The sequence below is a fragment of the Nansenia antarctica genome (genome assembly GCF_963989245.1).
Source record: "Nansenia antarctica genome assembly, chromosome: 5".
Classification (NCBI taxonomy): Eukaryota; Metazoa; Chordata; class Actinopteri; order Argentiniformes; family Microstomatidae; genus Nansenia; species Nansenia antarctica.
In genome coordinates, this window is record NC_137690.1 from 65,829,814 (window position 1) to 65,851,210 (window position 21,397).

At 43.3% G+C, this 21,397-nt stretch overlaps 2 protein-coding genes across 2 annotated transcripts; both read left to right on the forward strand.

The window, feature by feature from the left end:
• Positions 1 to 615: 615 nt before the first annotated feature.
• On the forward strand, positions 616 to 2,559 carry LOC308158248 (OX-2 membrane glycoprotein-like; the record flags this gene model as incomplete). Its single annotated transcript, XM_080531843.1, has 4 exons — positions 616 to 991; positions 1,271 to 1,597; positions 2,186 to 2,278; positions 2,495 to 2,559. The coding sequence occupies 4 exons, from the start codon at positions 616 to 618 to the stop codon at positions 2,557 to 2,559; spliced, it is 861 nt and encodes a 286-aa protein (XP_080387969.1).
• An 8,880-nt stretch (positions 2,560 to 11,439) lies between these two features.
• LOC308158249 (TIMELESS-interacting protein-like) lies at positions 11,440 to 14,276 on the forward strand (the record flags this gene model as incomplete). The annotated part of the gene is made up of 7 exons (XM_080531844.1): positions 11,440 to 11,494; positions 12,228 to 12,327; positions 12,579 to 12,654; positions 12,913 to 13,035; positions 13,137 to 13,200; positions 13,397 to 13,627; positions 14,023 to 14,276. 7 exons carry the CDS (start codon positions 11,440 to 11,442, stop codon positions 14,274 to 14,276), a joined length of 903 nt encoding a protein of 300 aa, XP_080387970.1.
• Between the last annotated feature and the right edge of the window lie 7,121 nt (positions 14,277 to 21,397).

A 21,397-nucleotide genomic window follows, 5' to 3' on the forward strand; every position in this document is an offset into this window, starting at 1 on the left:
GTAACATTGCACCTCCCCTGCGAACCAACCGGGAAACTGGAACTAACGGGGAATTCCTTGATCACATGATTATGAGTATTAAAGGTCCTGGTTAGACCAGCTGAGGGAAGGTAAACACTGTCTCCAAGCCAAGGCTGACCATGAGGTGTCCTCTGTTTTTTCTATCCTGGCTGTCGAACGGTAAATTGTGCGGGTTTAGTTCAGTGGACGGTTTATTAATTCGGACCAAAGAAGCTACGTTATAATAATAATAATACTACAATACGTTGGGTTATTAATAACACTTTGATCAAATTCTCTGTAGCTCATAACCCTTTTTTTATGATTCATCAAGGTATCCGGTTTGTGTCGACATATCGTGAGCTTAGAATTATAAGGTTCTATACCTATATATCTCCGTTTAGGGCAGTTCAGAGAAATTGAGCGTCAAAGTTTTTACATTCCATTATGTTTTAGTAAGATGGAACCTTTGTTTTTTATGAATTACTAACTCAAAAATGTCAACATTTAAAAAATAAGAAAAAATCAGATTATGTAAAAAAAACAAAAAAACTAAATGTTGACAAAAATTGAGATAGAACCTTATAATTCTAACGTCACGATATCTATCTCATGATGCTTGTATTTTTACCCGTAGGCTTCCTTGGGATAGTTGTCGCCAAAGTCGTCGCCAAAGGAGACACCCGTGTTGATTACAATGGGGACGCATCGTACACCTGCACTCTCACGGACCAGACCGGTGTCCTGCAGGTCACCTGGCAGAGGCTGTTCAAAGACGACTCCGTGGAGAACCTGGCCACCTTCAGCAAGCGCTTTGGAAAGCAGATCATTGACCCGCATCAGGACAAGGTGGTTCTAACGCAGGCGTCTCTCAACTCCACTTCCATCACAGTGAGACATGTCACATGGACGGACGAAGCGTGCTACATCTGCTCCTTCAACGTCTATCCCAGTGGGTCAAGGCGCAACCAGACCTGTCTTACTGTACAAGGTAACACGTTACAGATTTAGGAATTAACTTTTAGTTCACACATTTAGCTTAAGTTACTCCAGATAGCCTACTACATATGATTTAATTGCTGTACCTGTCTCTATCCTACACTATCAAATGGCAAGGTAGCCCCTTTTGGAAATATACAATCCACTGAGAATTTACTAAGCCATTATACACAGTTACTCATTATCTACTGTAGGCTACCGTATGCTTTTGGTTTTAAAATGCAAAGAATGACACCACTTGGAGCTAATGTTATGTTTCACAATTTCAAAGGTATAGCCAATGTGAATTCTACAATGGAACAAATGACCACTGGATCCGAAGCAGTTGTTGTGGTCAACTGCTCGGCCACAGGCAAACCGGCCCCAGTGATCCAATGGAACACCTCAGCTACTTTGGAATCCCTCTCAGTTGAGCCCAATAACTGGACTGTTTCAAATGATGACCAAACGTTCACCACCATGAGCAGCCTGACCCTTCGACATTCTTCTTATTTGGGGGGATACGTTTACTGTCTTGTGAATCAAGGGATGAGGTCACAGAGACAAGAGCGGATCCGGATCCCAGTTTTCTCTAGAGAGGTTGACAAGGGTGCAGAAGGTAATGCTCAGACCATGTGTTAGTTGAAACAAAGGCTTGAAAAGAACACTTGGCATTGTGTTTCCTCTGTATTTTATCAGCCATCCAACATTGTGCTTCTCAATGGGGCAGGAAACTACAGGGAGTGAATCATGAGGCTTTGGTAAAAATGAAACTGAAATGAAACCTAACTCCTGAGTTGATAGATGATAGCGTTGCACTAATACCATTACAACATATACATGAACAAACCCTTTAAACAGTATCATCACCAGCAGCAACCAGCGTCATGTTGTAATGGTATTAGTGCAATGCTGTCATCTGATCTCACGAGTTAGGTTTCATTTTTTACCAAAGCCTCATCAGTCACTCCCATTGGACACTAGAGTTGTTGTGTTGAGTTTTAGGTAGTTTCCTGCTCCTTTGAGAAGCACAATGTTGGATGGCTGATAAAATACAATGAGGAAACACAATATGAACATGTTATGCACTGTCAATATGTTATGCACACAGATAACATTGAATGTTCCATTGAATGTTTCATTTTCACTCTTCCTCTTCTTGGGAAATACAAACACATGCTTACTGGAATTCTGTTTCACTTTCCAGTGGACAGAACTTCCCCATCTGTGATTGCCACTACAGTCATTGTCATCATTTCTCTTGTCATCCTTATCTGTGTCATACTTCAAAAGAAAAAGGGTGAGTCACCAAGTGATTATCCACAAAAGCATGCTGAACATACTGCATAGTTTACACATGGCCCTAGGTGATAAGCTTGGCTCATACAGCATGGAGTTGCATAAAGCATAATCTGTGTGCAATACATGCCTAAAGACCTCAATCATGTTTATTGGAGAAATAAGATATATTTTGGTGCCTACCTACAATAACCCATTCTCATATTCTACCTGACAGTTTGCAGGCAAGCAACATTGGCAACCACAGCAGAGGAGCAGGATCGATTTGAGGTCAGCGTGTAGAAGTCTTGCTTAATGCACTAATGCATGAACCTATACTGTGCTTGTTATGTTGAACATTGTAGTTACTCAACCTATGCACGTGTGATGGGTAACCTACCCAAAGACTCATGTTAGCTCCTATAGATATCATGGAGACAGGTCGGCTTCATCCCTAATTGTCACATTCATGCCATGACCTGGATTACACAGGTAAGGGGGAGGATATCAAAGGAGGGTGAAATATGTTTCGGTGAACTTTGCTCATGTGATGAATAACCTTGTCTGAGACCTGAAGACTCGTGTCAGCTCTCAGAGCTAAATCTCAGGCTTTAGCTCAGTGAGCTAACATGGTCTAGATGTGTGAAAATGACCTGCGTTTGATATACTGTAGTTAGAATCTCAATAGACAGGTCCTATGGGCAGTCAGCAGGTTTTCATAGAGGGACGCATTTGGAAACTTTTGACATGAATGTTGCCCTACCTGTTTAGGAACGCTGTGATTACTCTAGTAACATTGTGTTACTGTTGATGCTTAGTAATTTGGCAACTAATGTCAAGTGTGACCCAACATGCTTTAAAGCCACACTCTGTCATCTCTGCATCCCTGTAAAGAGTGAGCTACTGTACCAACAAGAACATAAACAATGGATCAAATACACATGCAAATAGCACTTTAACAAAATACCTGTAGTAACAGCTAAGGGATGGGGCTGAATAAATGTAACCGCTCTCAAATTCGTAGATAGAGAGCTATGGATACAAGGATTTACCATCCATGAGATTGATAGTTTTAATCATGTTTTGAAGCTATATTAATGAGGCATGAGGCACTTGGAAGTTATATCCTTTAAGAATCAATAGTTTTGAAGCGATACAGTGTTACAGTTTAGTTTAGTTCGGTTTAGTATACAAACCATAGTATAGTTTGTATACTAAAGTATTAAACTAATACTTAATACTACTAATACAAACTAGTATTAGTATACAAATTAATAAACTAATATGTTTACAAATAATGGCATTCATAAGATATATTCTTCAATAATCTATGGCTATATATCATTCATTTTTAAAGTGATATGGATGTACACTATAGTACCAATCCCAGATTATCAGATTATTATTAAGGAATGACAGTGAATGAGAGCAGCATTTTCTATAACAACAAATACTGTACATAACAGAGTAATATATCCTGATTGTTTTGGTTATGATAAGGTAAGATAGTTCGTCTTTCATGGAATTTAGAAGTAATATATATTTTTTCCCAGTTGTATAAGCTAGTTAGCACCTTTGCACATTTGTTATGATGTACTTAAAGGCCAAATCCGGGATCCAACGCATCTTAAACTAATAAGATGGCCTTGTTTTGGCCAAGGTGTGTCTTTGCGAAAATAAGTCAGTAATGCCCAGAGCATGCAGGAACCCCTACCAGCGAACGATGAATTGACAACTTGAAAGGGTCATGACTCTACAAGCCTCTCTTTCCCCATAGGGGCATACAGGTTTATTACGTTAGAGCCGTCATTTGTGACTGCAAGGCATACAAGCATTACAAATTACAATAATTTCTTGATACCTTTGAATCTTTTTGAGTTGCAGGGATCCCGGGGGTTGGCCTTTAAACTAGAATGAAACAGAAATGTACTGAAATTGCACTTTCATTTTTAGATGTGTTTGGTTTGTGATGGGCATTGTCAATGGTGGATCTGATGTACTGTGCAAGTTTACTTGTTAATGATAAAATATGGAGAAGTGAGTGGACAATGAATTGCATTGATATGATTTATTTACCTTATTTCAGATCAGATATTACCTCTGTTAGAGGTAGTGATAAAGCATCTGCTGACAAAAGAAATCCCTTTTCATATGTATTGCTCCTCAGTCAATGTCTAAGTGATAGCACTTGTTGCACTTTTGATAGTAATGTCCTATGATTTCATTGCAAAAATATATGAAAATACAGACAGAAAGTTTCCTCATCTATTATGTCAATATTCACTGTATTTACACCTCTTGTACTTGAATGATACATTCCATAGCATGTGACGTATCAGTAATATTTATTTGATGTATTTATTTGTATCCAATTCATGCTGCATATTGTGTTTGGTCTACTGGTCACTGACTTGATGGTTTATAATTACCTGCCTGCTCTGTCTAATCTTTTGATTGTCAACGAACGTAAACCACTTCGACTTTGACACTTCGACTTCACTCGATTTAATCTCTACTTACTGCACCTGTGTGTGTTGTTCAGTTGCTTTGTTATTGGTTGAAATAAAACTATACTGTATTGAAGAACGTTGCATCTTGATTGATTTACTGTGGATGTATTTTTAAAAATCTAGACAGTTCAGAGGGCAGCCTTATTGTATTGCCTTATAGCTAAAACTGGTCAAGTCACAGCAAATTACATTTACATTTACATTTTTGGCATTTAGCAGACGCCTTATTCCAAAGCGACTTACAATCAATACATTTGAATACTAAGCATGTGAATCAGCAATCCATCATTCGTTGCAGGAAGAGTAATCTAGCTCGGGCCCGGGGCCACTGATAGAAGGAAAAACCTTCTCCCTATCGCCTTCTACTAAAACTTTATTTTTAAAAAAAAAAAAATACTGGAGAAACTGAGAAACAGTACAAGGGGGGCAATAGAAGTTCTTAGGGACACAGTAGAGGGGAAAGCGGGTGTCTTTAGGAGACGTAATGGTGAGGGTCGGAAGATTTCTCAGGAGGAGCAGTTAAGATGTAACCTGAAGAGATGGGTCTTCAGTCTACGACGGAAGATGGGTAGTGACTCTGCCGTTCTGACAGCCGTGGGGAGCTCGTTCCACCAGCGGGGAGCCAGTGTTGTGAAGAGACGTGATCGGGCAGCCCGACTGCTGTGTAGAGGAGGTGGGGCCAGTCGGCCAGCCGAGGTGGAGGAGCGGAGTGAGCGGGCAGGGGTTTGGGGGGTTACCATTTCCTTCAGGTAGGCAGGGGTTGTCCCTTTAGCTGCCTGGTATGCAAGCACCAGGGTCTTGAATCTGATGCGAGCTGCTATCGGGAGCCAGTGCAGGGTGCGAAGGAGAGGGGTGACCTGCGAGTATTTGGGGAGGTTGAATACCAGCCGGGCAGCAGCATTCTGGATGAGCTGCAGAGGTCTAATGGCTGAAGCGGGGAGCCCAGCCAGGAGTACATTGCAGTAATCCAGGCGGGAGATGACCAGTGCCTGGGTCAAGAGTTGCGCTGCCTCTCTGGTAAGGAATGGTCGTATCCTTCTGATGTTGTAGAGGAAGAATCTGCAGGAGCGAGCCATTGCTGCAATGTTCTCCGCACAGGATAGTCGGTTATCCAGGATCACTCCAAGGTTCTTGGCTGTCAGGGCGGGGGTTACAGTAGAGTTCTCCACTGTGATGGAGAAGTCTTGGAGAGGGCAGGCTTTCCCGGGGATGAAGAGGAGCTCGGTCTTGTTAAGATTGAGCTTGAGATGGTGGTCAGCCATCCAAGTTGAAATGTCAGCGAGGCATGCTGAGATACGGGTTGCCACGTGTACATCAGACGGGGGGAAGGACAGGAAGAGTTGAGTGTCGTCTGCGTAGCTGTGGTAGGAGAGCCCATGTGAAGAGATTACCGAGCCAAGAGACTTGGTGTAGAGGGAGAAAAGTAGGGGCCCTAGGACAGAACCCTGGGGTACTCCAGTGGAGAGGGTTCGTGGAGAAGATAGCGATTCTCTCCAGGTCACCTGGTAGGAGCGGCCCGCCAGGTAGGAAGAAAACCAGGAGTGTGCGGTGCCAGAGATGCCCAGGTCTGAGAGGATGGAGAGAAGGATCTGGTGATTGACTGTGTCGAAGGCAGCAGACAGGTCAAGGAGAATGAGAACAGAGGAGAGGGAGGAAGCTTGGGCAGAGTGGAGGGCTTCCGTGACAGCAAGGAGCGCAGTCTCAGTGGAATGCCCAGCCTTGAAGCCGGATTGGTGGGGGTCTAAGTGATCCATCTTCCGGAGATAGTCAGTCAGTTGTTTAGATGTTAGATGCCGCGCGTTCAAGGGTTTTGGAAGGGAAGGAGAGAAGGGATACAGGTCTGTAATTGTGGGCAGATGATGGGTCAAGGGTAGGTTTCTTGAGGAGAGGCTTGACTCTGGCTATTTTGAAGGCCGCTGGGACAGATCCTGTGGATAGGGAGGAGTTGATTAGGGTGGTACGGTAAGGAAGGATGTCGGGGGAAATGGATTGGAGAAGGGGGGAGGGGATGGGATCAAGAGGGCATGTGGTTGCCCGCTTTGATGTGATAAGTGTGAGAATCTCATCGGGGGAGAGGGGGGAAAAAGATGACAATCCAGAGACCGAGTGTCGAGGAGAGAGTTTGGAAGGGGTGTTAGCATTGTTAGTGGGAGAAGGGAGAGGTGGGGGGGAAAAGGTGCTGCTGATGTCGTCCACCTTTTTTTCAAAGTAGGTGACAAAGTCATCGGCGGACAGGGAGGAAGGGGGAGGGGGAGGAGGTGGATTAAGGAGTGAAGAGAAAGTGGAGAACAGTTTTCTAGGATTAGAGGCAGAAGAATGTATTTTGGAATGATAGTAGGATGCTTTAGCAGCTGATGCCGAGGAGGCGTAGTTGGCAAGGAGAGAGTGATAGAGGTTAAGGTCATCAGAAAGGCCAGTTTTTCTCCATTTCCTCTCAGCTGCTCTGAGCTCTAGTCTGCAAGCAAATGTCACTAGCATATGCACAAGAGGCTGTTCAAATTATCAAATTTAACTTAAATGTATCTAATTCGACATGAACATGAACATATTGCAAGAAGAGCCCTGCCCTCAGTTACTGTACCTACCTTCATATTCATCAACAGCACCACATGAAACAACAGCTATAAGCGATAGTCACAGGTATCTCGGCCAATAATTTTGTTGTTTTTGCTATACAGTCCATTCACTTTCCCTGTTAGCACGACACATTGTCCACATCTCCATTTCCAGTGACATCGCACCTGACATAAATAATCATGTATGCTCGTCCATGAATTGTGCTTTCATCTAATTAATAGTATCATCTAACTAAATAGTAGTTATGCTACTACGAGAATCAAGTGATTTGACATTAGAAATGAATTTGTTTTTCATCTCTTGTGCAATGTGCTCTACAATCTGGGCACATGAATGATCGGATCGGTGAGCAGGGGCCAACTGTCGCGCCATTCATCTCATTAAGTTTCATAATTGGATTCAGTTTTGTATAAGGCATCCTTTTTTTAGCGACAGTATAGGCTGCCTTGAACGAACTAGTTGTCTCCTTATACATGGAGGTGAGTTCTGCTACTTTCTTCGGAAGCACTTGCTTTTGTTTGAGCTCTGCTATTTCAACGTTAGGTGTCATAACAGGTGCAGCTGAATTCAAGTTTGGTTTCTTGGATGAAAACCCGAAACTCATGGGGCGGCATGATAGCTAGCTACTGAATGTTTTCTTCTCAATAATCGTGTTTTCACGTTCGCAAGCTCTCAACGATCATATTCTGCTGTTGCACAATATTCTACTGCGCCCCATAGTGTCTTGGTGGTAAAGTGCAGGCAGTCAAAGGCCTACTGTCATTCACAGGAGATTAATGCTGGTGCGCGTAGTTCTTTTGGAAAACATGTTTATTTTAGAATATTTATCATATAAATAAATATAAATAATACTCATTATATTTACTTTTTTTTATTATGATCAAATAATGGTTGTGGTAATGTATTATTAGCGACCCCCACAGATGTTTTACTGCTTTCATGGGAGCTCAGACCTTCCTTATGGGAGCTCAGCTCCCATTGGCTCCCACATAACTCGAACACTGATTCATAGTGTGTGTCTGTGTATTTGCCTTGGTATTCGGCTGCCATCTTTTTCTCCAAGGCTGCAAATCTCTTTTATATCAGCAGAGGTAGCAAGGGGACACACACTGTGCTCAATCTTCAGGCTTCAGTGCTGAATTACAGTGAATAAGACTGATAAGACTGATAACATAATGTGTTTATATATAGGCTATACAATTATAAACTGTACAGTATGTAATTTCAAATCCTACATTTGATTATGCCTGTAATCATCAACGAGATAACGAACGGATATTTATAATAGTGTATATTGTTTTTTTTGTATATAATGTTGTTTTCTTTCTGAGTGGGGCAGTCCCACTCATAACTTTTATGTTATTGGACAGATATAGTGAAGACAGACAGGAAAGTAAGGAGAAGAAGGGAGAGAGTATATTGATCATTGATAATGTATTTCGCTGTCGATTAAAATCGTGTGAAATGACGTGCTTGTGCATTCAATGACACTATGTACAGCGCTGTCAATCTTCAAATAATGAAATAGGCTATATATATGAATGTTCAGTTATGATATGAAGTAGCCAACAATTCTCATGTCGACCTGTGTCGGCAATGATAATAATAGGCTACACAACAAGACGGTTGTACACAGATATACGCAGATTCATATTTGGATAGTTGATTTTGGCACCATTGTATAGTAGTCAATTGCAGAGTGTATAAATTATTTAGTTTGTTTACTGCACATTATAAATGAAATGAAAATAGCTGTTGTGAAAAGTGAAAATATAGTGTGTTCATGTTGCAGTGAAATGTCTTTACATATATCAGATGTGATATTTGTACTACAAACGAACACAGACAGAGAGACAGATAATTCAAGTAATATTTTTATTTACTTGCAATGTTCACGTCAATTCTTCCAAGTAAAAAGTATGGTATAAACAAGTAGAAAGTGAATAGGAGGTCGCCGGAGCGCTCAGCGTGGGCGCTGTCAGGTAGACAGGGCAGGAGAGGCATCAGGCCTGGCCATGGGACAGTCAGCATCCCCAGCACACCGTTGCTGGCTTGGTGCATGTGCCACAGACAAATCGTCCACATGACTGGCAGATGTTGGCGCTTTTCCATTACAGGGCCAGCCCGGGCCAGCCCGCTTCGGCCTGCTTCTTTGGCCCTTTTCCATTTGTCGGCCCAGGTCGCGTCAGGTCGGTTCGGGTCGCTTCTTTAGCTCCCCTTCGAGACCAGGGTCTAAATTTTTAGATCCGGATCTTTTTGCCAGGCTGCGTGTGACGTGTGACGCTGCACACCGTTGATTGGTCAATGGAAATCGTCATCCCATGTTCATAGATTTCTTCACTAACCGCCATCTTGAAATACCACATTCGCTCTTGGAAAATGTCACTACAGTTTCTGTAATAGCTTATTAATAAAGATTCGAAAAAATATGCTGACCATCGTATTATCTTAGTTTAATGTCATTTCAATGAATCATAGAACTTTTATTTACAACAGGCATAACACAAAAATCGCTATTATGCACCGTCTTTGCCCGTGAATAACACCGGCTGTGGAGGTGGTACAAACACAATACTCCTTTTCTAACTTCACCATCGGTCTACGGTCATTTTGAGCCCTTAACCACCACGCTGACACCCCGAGAAGTTATGCTTTTAACCGTAAACTCGATGAACCGGGAGTTCACCCGCTGCTGCTCGCAGCACCGCTTGCTGCTGTTTAAAGTTGACAGCGGGGGCAGAGAATCGTTTTAACAGGGAATTCGCTCCGCGCTGTCGACGGTGATAGGAGTGTAGGATCTACACCATTCAAATGGTTTTGGATTCCCTGTCCTCTCCCCTATCCGGACACGTTTGAATTGTTATCCTGCGAGATCTAAACTACAAATCTACTAGAACTGAAAGCGGCAAAACAGGCACGTAACATCCATATGCTGTATAAATAAATATATTTGACTACCAGCAAGACAGCGCTGCACTCGTATCTGTCAGCCTGTCTGTATAACAATGATGCTACAGTTCATAAAGCAGACAAGTGAACGCAGTGGTTTTAAGGGTTCAAAAAACATGACTTTATTATGTGTAGAACATAATGTGCAGAACAAAATCCAATAGAAATGATTCAAACATGCAGACAATCAGGCAGTAGCCGTCTCCTGAACATAACAATGATGCTACAGTGAGGTAAAGTAGTAGCCATCTCCTTACGATAGCCCACATAAGTTTCTTTCTCTTTTCAGCATTCCTCTTTCGAGTATCCTTCCTTCTGTCTTCGCTCTTCTGTCTTCTCTCTTTTCTCTCCCAAAAAACATGGTTAATAATATACCACATGCCGAGGGAAATGCATAGGATAGCTGCAAGTTCCTCCATGCTGTTGTTGTGGCTGTGTTGTGTCTCGTGAAAATATACGTCACCACCATGGCGCGCTGTTATGACGCGTAACTCCGCCTACTATCGCCTACTCCTCCTACTAGCTCCGGGTCTGTGTGTATAGTGGAAAACCAGAACTGATCAAAAGCGGGCCAAAGCGGGACGAACCGACCTGACGCGAACCGGGCTGGGCCGTATAGTGGAAAAGCGCCAATAGATAGACGCTGGAGGCCGTGCCGTTGAGTGGCAGCTGCATGGGCGTGTCCTTGTTGTAGGCGGTGGAGTAGCTGCTGGGCCAGGGGGAGGGGATACTGATGACGTCACTCTGGCCCAGATACCAGTAGGCCTCGAAGATCTTCCCCAGGTCTTCAGCCAAGCAGCTGCAGTTGTACACCACGGCTCCCAGCTCCTTCACCTGAGCAGGGACACAAGAGAAGACATACGTTTCCAAGAGTTGAACACAATACCTTACTCAGTCCCAGTGTTTCAACCAACACTGATCTTTAGAGGTATTATTTTCAGAATCAATGGCCATATAAAGTCCTAAAAATGTATGTACCAATCCTAGATAGCCCTAACCCTAACCCTAACATAAAACAATTTCTTCCTCAAACGACCACAAGAATTATGTTTAGAATGGTGAGAGGAACAACTTCTTCATTTTCATTTTCCCACACTTGAGCTGACAGATTTGTTTTCGAAAATAAAACCGACTGTGTCATAGTGTCATGTCAGAGTGGCTTTGGGACATTGGCTTTGGGACTTACTTTAGACACATTCAGGGTATATACAGGAATCTTGAGGTTAATTTCAATACCTTTCTAAGACTTTTTAAAGACCTTGTCAATATTTTTCCAGACCTCACCGCCACTTCGAGCTGTAACCGTTGACATCAGTGACACCTTTAACTTAACAGCTTTAGTTTGCAATAGACTAGACCACTATCATACAACAGAATTTCCGGTTCATCTTTGTTTTTTAATAAAACTAATACATTCACGAACTTTTACTAAAAGTTTTTAGGACTCAAACTCTTTGGACAGAGTCTAATTCAGAAAAATACAAAATTCAAGACCTCATAAAATCGTGATAATACTTTTTAATACTTATTAAGGGTCTTGATTTTCCCAAAATTGATTTATCAACTTTTAATACTTTTCAAGACACCGCGGATACCCTGGTTGTAAGTGTTTTTTGATAAATCTAACATATCGGGTTGATCTCATGCAAGCACCACAGATGCTTGTGTGCACCACAAATACGTTGTCTACGGTATTGGTCTTTATGGTCAGACATATCTGATATGGGTATCAGGGTATCTGCATTGCCACTCCCCACCCCCACCCCCACACCCCCACACATGCCAGCATGTACCAAATCGACATAGCACCTAACCCTAACCACTAGTTTTCCCACATGTACCGTAACAAATACATCGGCTTCAGTATTCAAATCCTGTGATGTGTTTGAGTTGAGTGCCTCATAATCTGGTTGGTATGTTTTTGGTGATGTTCAGAAGACGACGAGGGAGAGATTTCCAAGTTAGCAGATGTACCTGCTGCTAAAAGGAGAGGAGTGAAGAGGCCCTGGCCCCTGCCCAGGCTGGACTCTCAGAGGTACACAATGTTTGCATGTGTAGAGGGAGACATTGCTCTTGGTCCAGCTGATCCATACAGGGTAACTTGTAACATGGCTTTAACTCGTAGACGATGTCTGTGTTTTGAAACTGTGTAGCATAGAAGGTGTAGCATACTGTTCCCCTTAGCTTACTTTGTTTAACTCTGAACTTTCTTTTGAAGAAATCAAACGGTATGCTATATGTTGCTGCAGAAATGTTTGATGATGGTCAGTGTTATTTTTCCTGCAGGCTGTGCTCTGAAAGAGGACTTCCGGCTCTACGCACCCTGTTTGACAATGTTCACTTCAAAGGCAAAGGACATGAGGTAATCTTAACTGTCGTCAGGTCCTGTAGGGATAGGCTGTTATTTATCATAAAGGAATCCAATTAATGATCCATGACGGCCAAATGTTTTGTTTTATTTATTTTGTTGTAAGCTAAAAAATGTGTGTGTGTGTGTGTGTGTGTGTGTGTGTGTGTGTGTGTGTGTGTGTGTGTGTGTGTGTGTGTGTGTGTGTGTGTGTGTGTGTGTGTGTGTGTGTGTGTGTGTGTGTTGTGCGCATGTCCGTCCATCCGTGTCCAGACTGAGAATCTGAAAGTGTTGATGCAGACTATGGAGAATTGGGCTCACAGACTGTACCCCAAACTGCAGTTTGATGACTTCATAGGCAAACTAGAGACATTAGGCAGCAAAAAAGAAGTGCAGGTGAGAAAAACAAAGGAAAACCTCTCCCATATGATCCTCAATGGCTTTAGTGTGTTTAAAAAACATGTGTGAAACCTTAATTCTTGCTTTATTTTCATCAGACTTGTCTCAAGCGAATACGATTGGACATGCCGTTGACACATGACGATTTCATAGGCAAAGACGGTAAGATACAAATGTCACTATCCAGGCAGGGCATCTTTACAGTAATACACCAAACACTAGGTGGAAAACAATGGAAGTGTCTTTTTGAAGTAACCACGGGTATGATAATGTTATTACTACAGAAGAGCCTTGACTTGTCATGTTCCTAAACAAACGTAGTGATTCACAGGCTGAGTGACTTTCTCAATTCATCCAGGTGAGGAGGGGGAGGAAGCAGTACGGAGAGAAGACCCTATCCATGACGACCCAGACCCGTTCGGAGATGGAGGTTTCGCTGACGAACCCCCAAGACTGATCCACTCCACCCCAGCCCCCGCCCCCGCTCCCACGGCCCTCCCCGCCCTGACCGAGGAGCAGCAGAGACGTATGGAGCTGAACAAACAGTTGGCCCTGGAGAGAAGACTGGCGCGTATGCAACAGCACACAGGTCAGTCACCCAACCACACCCAGAAGGACATTTTGACAGGGTAGAAAATGTATTTGTAGTTCGAAACAGTAAAAAAAAAAAAAAAACACCAGTGGGTTATTTTCATGAAAGCTGTTGTACCTTTAAAATCATCTTGGGTTCATGTGGGCAGCGGGCTACAGGGGCGCCAAATATGGCTGACTCTGTGCCTAGAGCAATAATACCAAATTCCAACAATTGACTTACTAGTGTGCCCTTGAGTAAGGCACTTAGCCCTCAGTTACTCCAGGGGGAATGTCCCTGTAATTCGTAATTGTAAATCGCTTTGGATTAAAAGCGTCTGCTCAATGACAATAAATTGCATGGCAATAAATCAGTAAAAAAATAAAATAAACAAGATCTCCCTCCCTCCTCAGAGGCCTCCCTGACCGCGACTCTGAGTCAGTCAGCTGAGGAACCCTCCACCAGCTCCTCATCACACTTCTCCAGTCAGAGGAACCATCAAGAAGACAATGTTGATGATGATGATGATGATTTGGACCGCAGCCCAAAGAACAGACCCCTAGACAAAGGCTCTCTGCTGGAGCCAGACTCCCCAGTGTGTGAGAGGAGAGACACCAGCAACAACCCTATTCCTGAACTGAGCAACAGCCAGGAACACAGCGACTGACACACACACACACACACACACACACACACACACACACACACGCGCGCACACACACACACACACACACACACACACACACACACACACACACACACACACACACACACCATCAAGGTACCTTGAGAGGACTACCAAGCTACGGATGTCAAGGTACACACACCATCAAGGTACCTTGAGAGGACTACCAAGCTACGGATGTTTTTGCCTGTTCAAGTTCTTACAAGTCACCAACGTGGTCATATTATTGACAGTTTTTTCCTGTTCTACAAAAATGCCATGATGAAAGCCAAACACCATGTTGGATTGAAGAGTTGATATACTGTTTGTTTTGACAATTCACTTGAAGGGGCCTTAATGATGTTTCCTCAAACCATGTTTGTCCTTATGTGTAAGGATGCTGTTGCGCAAAGAGCTAACTTTGATTATGCTTTTTTTGTTCTTTTTTTTTTTCATCAAACATTTCTTGTTGTCAATAAAAGTATTTTAAAAATCCTTTTAAAAACATCTGGGTCTATTGCTCTGTCACCTAGCATTTTGGAGTTTAGCTTGCAACGTCGCGAGCGTGTTAGCGGCTAAATTACAGTAACTTCCTCTTATACGTTTTGGTAACGGCCCTGGTAACAATCTATGCCACTTGCAAAGAAGATAAGGGTTAGTTCAACCTTATGTTGCGGTGTTTGCTCAATTTGATGTTTGAAACTGGTCAGAGTAGATCCAGTTCACATTGGGAAGGATCAATGCTTTGGTAGGTAGCCTAGAGGTTAGAGAGGCTGGCTAGAAGTTGGCTGACTAGTTTGATCCCTGCCTCAGGAGGGAGCTTGCATGTGGCCTTGAGCAAGGCACTTAACCCCTAATTGCTCTAGGGGTGCCAAATATGGGTGACTCTGTGCCTAGAGCAAAAATACCAAATTCCAACAATTGACTGACAAGTTGATTGCAGGGCAAATAAATCAGTAAAAAAAAATGCAAAGCTCTTCATAGCACATTTCAATGTAGTACACCTCCAACATACCTGTCTAAACTCAGAGAGCAAATGACACTATGGAAAGATAAAAGGTAAAACACACAAGTCCATCTGATTTAAGGAATGAATGAGAGAAGCGGTGGGAATGCTTTTTATTTTATTTGATATGCCGAGAAGTTTTGGGAATTTTTTTAGTTATTTTTTTTTAAATAATCGGTATCCTCAGAGCCCCAGGTACTCCTTTGGGGATAATAGCCTGTGAAAGAAAGAAAAAAGTCATTTACACTGTTACTTCAGTCAAGCTGCATGTTACTGTAAAGAACACATTTTAAGTTCAGGAAATAATCAATATATATATATGTTTTCTGCATTACACAGAAAGCAGTAAACCAAAGGTGAAAATGTCTAAAACGGGTCTTAAAATAGCTGGGAGGGTCTTACCTAAACAGGCAACTCTCCTGATATGGGACACAGCATTTCCCAGAAGACCATGGCCCTTCTCCTTGGTAGCTGTAGAGACATTAAAAAACACATTACTCTCTGTCTGTTAAAAGCAGTCATAACCATAATGTAACTCAACGCAGAAGAGAGAAAACAAATGGCTCAAATAAGTACTGACTCTCCAGTGTCTTGGGGATGGGCGCCATGGTTGCTGCGGGGTCCATCATTGTTGCGGGGTCCATTGGGTCCAGCAGCGCTCCAGGTCCCTGTCCTGGACCCGTGGAGGCCATTACACTGGGGTTCAGAAGTTCGGGGGACCTCCTCACTGGACATATTGTTACTAGGAAAAAACATGATAAAATGTTCGTCAACATCACCACGGTCATTACAGTCAGCACTCGAGTTGAGGGGGGATGGCATCCCCTCTGAAATAAAAACAGTAAAAATCACCCCCCTTCTAAAACTGCCATCCCCCCTTTCCACCCCTTATGTCATTCTATCAATGAACGTGGTATTACTGCTATTTCAACATTTAGTTTTGCGCATATTGAGTAAAATACTGTGGGCGAGGGGGCACGCGCACACATGCAATGACATTTTTACCAAGTCACTGACGCTGTGGGGATGCTAAAATTGTCCCCATATGATAAAATCCACCATCCCCCCCCTGATTTTCTTTTACAACTTGAGTACTGATTACAGTCATTACAGACTGAAAAAAAAACATGATCAAATTATCGTCATCATCACCACAGTCATTATAATCATTACAGACTGACTGGGTGTAAGGAGTTAAGCCACAGCAGTAATTACCGTACCTGCACTCCTAGAGTGTATGTGTCCTGGAGTGGTAGATGGAGGATCCCACAGACAGCAAGAATTCATGACGGGAACCATCTTAAGGGCAGCTGTCGTTGGTGGAGCCATCATTGGTGGAGGTGATGGAAAGGGCATGCTCTGTGAAAAATAATTATATAAATAAAATCTGCTCAATGAAACTAACCTGAATGAGTTGGATAAAAAGCAATGCTTGTACAGTTAGAATATGACTGCTGTAAGATGATAGTTAAATGTGGACCTTAAGGTGTAGCTGGATCTAAATCCTGCCCCTTGTCCTCTGATGAAGCGCATGTTTTACCCCTGTGTGTAGTAATCTGGGGTCTCACCTCAAGGCAGGTTTTTGGTCGAACTCCCAGCTGTTGTGGAGGCTCAACACCCAGAGCGCCAATCTCCAGCAGATCCCACTTATATAGGGGGTTGGTGTCAGGGAGCTGTTGGGGATTAAATGCCTTCAAGAAGGCAAACTGTGTCGGGGTCACAGTGTTTTTGGCCACTGCCTTATCCAGAACCATCATGGGCATTGTCCAGGCGATCTCCACCTGAACCATCATGGGCGATGTCCTCCTCACCATGGAGAGGGCCTTTGGAAGGAGCTCCACCTTCCAGAGGCACGTTTTAGTGTCAAGCTGTTGTGGAGGCTCAACCTCCTGACTAAGAAGCTCCACCTCATCCCTCTGTGGAGGGGTAGATTGGGGCTCCCAACCTTCCCTCTGTGGAGGTGGTACAACCTCAGGGGCTGTCATGATGTCCTGGGGCTCTGCCTTGGCCTCATCAACAGACTGGAGGGTCTGGTGGAGGGTTATTTCCTCCACACCTGTAGCCACACCCACAGCACCCATCTCCAGATCCCACTTTGATGGGGGGTCAGCGTCAGGGAGGATGTCCCCCTGGTCCCTCTGTTGGGGATTAAATGTTGTATAGAAGGCAAACTGTGTCGTGGTGTCTGCCTTGGCCTGAGAGTTGACACCTGTCATGGGAGGTGTGTTAACCACTGACAGGGCCTTTGGGAGGAGCTCCACCTCTTTCCTCTGGGGAGGGGTAACAACCTCCGGTGCTGTGTCTTCATCCCTGTGGGTAAAGAGGAGGACACTGGGAATCTCCACCTCTGGTAGGAGCTCCACCTCATCCCTCATCATCGTCCGATGGAGGGTCCTTTTCTCAACTAGGACACTGGGAATCTCCTCCTCATCCCTCTGTGGAGGGGTACATGCCTCTTTGGCCTCATCAACAGACTGGAGGGTCTGGTGGAGGGTCATTTCCTCAATGAGGACGCTGGGCATCTTCACCTCAACCGTCATAGGAGGTGTCCTCACCATGGAGAGGGCCTCTGGAAGGAGCTCCACCTCATCCCTCTGTGGAGGGGTACATGCCTCTTTGGCCCTGGGGCCCTCTTCTCTCTGAGGAGGGGGTACAACCTCAGGGGCTGTCATGATGTCCTGGGGCTCTGCCTTGGCCTCATCAACAGACTGGAGGGTCTGGTGGAGGGTTATTTCCTCCACACCTGTAGCCACACCCATAGCCCATGTAGCCCATGTAGCACAAGATCTCCAGATCCCACTTTGATGGGGGGTCGGCGTCAGGGAGGATGTCCCCCTGGTCCCTCTGTTGGGGATTACATTTTGTATAGAAGGCAAACTGTGTCGTGCTGTCTGAGAGTTGACACCTGTCATGGGAGGTGTGTTTACCACTGACAGGGCCTTTGGGAGGAGCTCCACCTCTTTCCTCTGGGGAGGGGTAACAACCTCCGGTGCTGTGTCTTCATCCCTGTGGGTAAAGAGGAGGACACTGGGAATCTCCACCTCTGGTAGGAGCTCCACCTCATCCCTCATCATCGTCCGATGGAGGGTCATTTTCTTAACAAGGACACTGGGAATCTCCACCTCATCCCACTGTGGAGGGGTACATGCCTCTTTGGCCTCATCAACAGACTGGAGGGTCTGGTGGAGGGTCATTTCCTCAATGAGGACGCTGGGCATCTTCACCTCAACCGTCATGGGAGGTGTCCTCACCATGGAGAGGGCCTCTGGAAGGAGCTCCACCTCATCCCTCTGTGGAGGGGTACATGCCTCTTTGGCCCTGGGGCCCTCTTCTCTCTGAGGAGGGGGTACAACCTCAGGGGCTGTCATGATGTCCTGGGGCTCTGCCTTGGCCTCATCAACAGACTGGAGGGTCTGGTGGAGGGTCATTTCCTCCACGAGGACACTGGGGATCTTCACCTCACCTGTCAAGGGAGGCGTCCTCACCATGGAGAGGGGCTCTGAGGAGAGCTCCACCTCATCCCTCTCTAGAGAGATTATCTGTGGGTGGTTCTCATTTGAGACAGACTTTGGTCAAAGTCAAAAATAAGAACAATTAGTCCAAAACAATGAAACATACAGTTGATATCATAGTAAGTGACACACTCATATTATGATAAAAACCTGCACACAATATTTGCATGCTGTATTGATTGAGAATGTTTATTTTGGTCCCTTTACAATTCATAATACAGATATTAAAAATGTACACAGTCACAATGCGTAACACCAGGACCAAAAAGGTGTAGGCTGAAGCCATGGCTTATTGCGCCTACCCTTTTTACATGTATGGGTTTTTCCCCATGAGTACATAATCAAAACATTGAAACTTTTATAAACAAAAATTCACTTACGCATCTTAACAGAAAACTCAAAAGTACCAAACAAAAAACTATATTAATGCACCTAACCTTTTTACATTAGTGGTTTTCCCCTTATGAGTGCATAATCAAGACATAGAAACATTTATAAACACATTTTTACTTAAGCATGTTTTCAAAAATACCAAACAAAACTATATTTATACCTCTGTTTTATACTTGTTAATCATCTTATTTTTTTGTAATTTCTTTAATCCTTTTAGTGTACTACACATTTTCATTATCTTTTCAAAAGTATTCCATAAGTTAACTCCTTTAACTGTTATACATCTTTGTTTTGCATTTGTTCTAATCTTTGTTTTCATAAACATACATATTCCTCTGAGTTCGTAATTACTCTGTCTAACTTGAAACAGTCTCTGGATACAGTCTGGAAGCATCTTATTTTTTACTTTATACATTACTTGTGCCATTTTGAAGTCCAAAATGTATCAATACATACAAATGTCACCATTATCAATATCACCACCACGATAATTACACTCAGAGTTATTGACATTGTTATTGACATGTCTGGCTATTAGGACATTACATTAAATTACATATCCTGTATGAGACTCATCTGACTACCTTTTGAAGGGTGAGCAGCAGACTGTCCATCGACTCTAAGGTGAGCAGCAGACTGTCTATCGACTCTAACCCTGATGTTCCACGTTCTGAGGCTTGTCCTCCAGACTCTTGGGGCGTGACTGAAGGACCAGTAGGCTGGCCAGACGGTACCTCATTCCCAGGGGCCACTGGGTAATAATAATGGTAATGATTGTTGATCACACCATAGTTATGGTTGATGTTCTGCAGTGCACCCCCACCAGTCTGGCTCCATTGGTAGCTCCCTGTAAAAAAAAAAAAAAAAAAAAGGAAACGGAGAAGAGGGTTGATACTCAGTCTTCAGATAAGGGGGTATCAATCATTATACATTATAATAACAGTTAGTTCCGACTAAGTAATTTGATTGGACAAGAGGCATTCCACGAGTGCCGATATACAGTATAACAGTACTGGGACTTTTAACTAATCACTCCGCCGCACAGGTGTTCTACTAAATGTTATAATTAGACTACATGTTTGTGTTCAGGTTACTAGGCAACAGTGCAGTTGACGTTCAGTTGCGGAGCCAAAATAAATGATTAAATAAACAAACAAATCATAATCTGTTGTCGCTTATTACTGTTAACTAATAAATTGCGCTCTAGAACTGTTAAAAATAAAACAAGTATAAAAGCAATATCACACTTGTGGTCGTGCTGTTATACTGAATATCAGCACTCCCTCTCGTGTGATAATGCTTAATTAAGACTCATCAGGAGTAGTGTGTGTAATGCTTACCTCCAACATCGTCTTGTCTCCTGTGGTTTTGAGCGTTACGTGCTCTGCTTTGCCCGTCAACAGGACACCGTCCACACCGTCCACACTGCAAAAAGTAAATCTAAGTAAGATGAAATATCTTAAATCAAGGCAATATATGCTTGTTTTCTGTCCGACTGCACTAGTTTTAAATTGTCCTGTTCTGTTGGCAGGTAATTTAGCTTATTTTAAGTAATATATCCCCCATTTTATAGTCAGTGTTTGAGGTTTGATTACTCACGGGAGTGCTATCCATGATAGGCCACTGGCCACCTCCTCTAAGGCAGCTGTGTCTTCTTGGTTTGTAAAGTAGGGGGCATTGAAATGATGCTCTCTCTTGTAGTAGATATGTAATGACACAGTAGTAGTATATTTTCTATCTCTCTAACTGATCTTCGTCTGCAACAGAGTGGTCTCAAAGAAGAACGACACTAATTCTAATGTGTCATTTTGCCATTTATGTGTCAGAACGACACTAATTCTAATGTGTCATAAAGCCAATTTCGCCAGTGGATTATGACGCGTCATTTTCTTTGACAACCAATTCTGACATAACCACGCCCCCCGCTCGGTTCATGGGTCTACAAATCAATTTCATTTGAATAGATTCTCCCTAATTAAATACAGTTATTAACTAACATACACTCACCTGCGCATCAGCTGGTCATTGAGCATATTTGCCTCAGTTGGTCTGAGTCTATTCTCAAAATGCGGTCGAGGACAAGAGCCTTTAGCAGACCTAGTCTAATTGATATAGGAAAAGTGCTATACAAATAAGTTATTATTATTATTATTATTATTATTACAAGACTAAAAAATCCCTCACTCACATGCTTCATTTCCTCAGAACGTTAG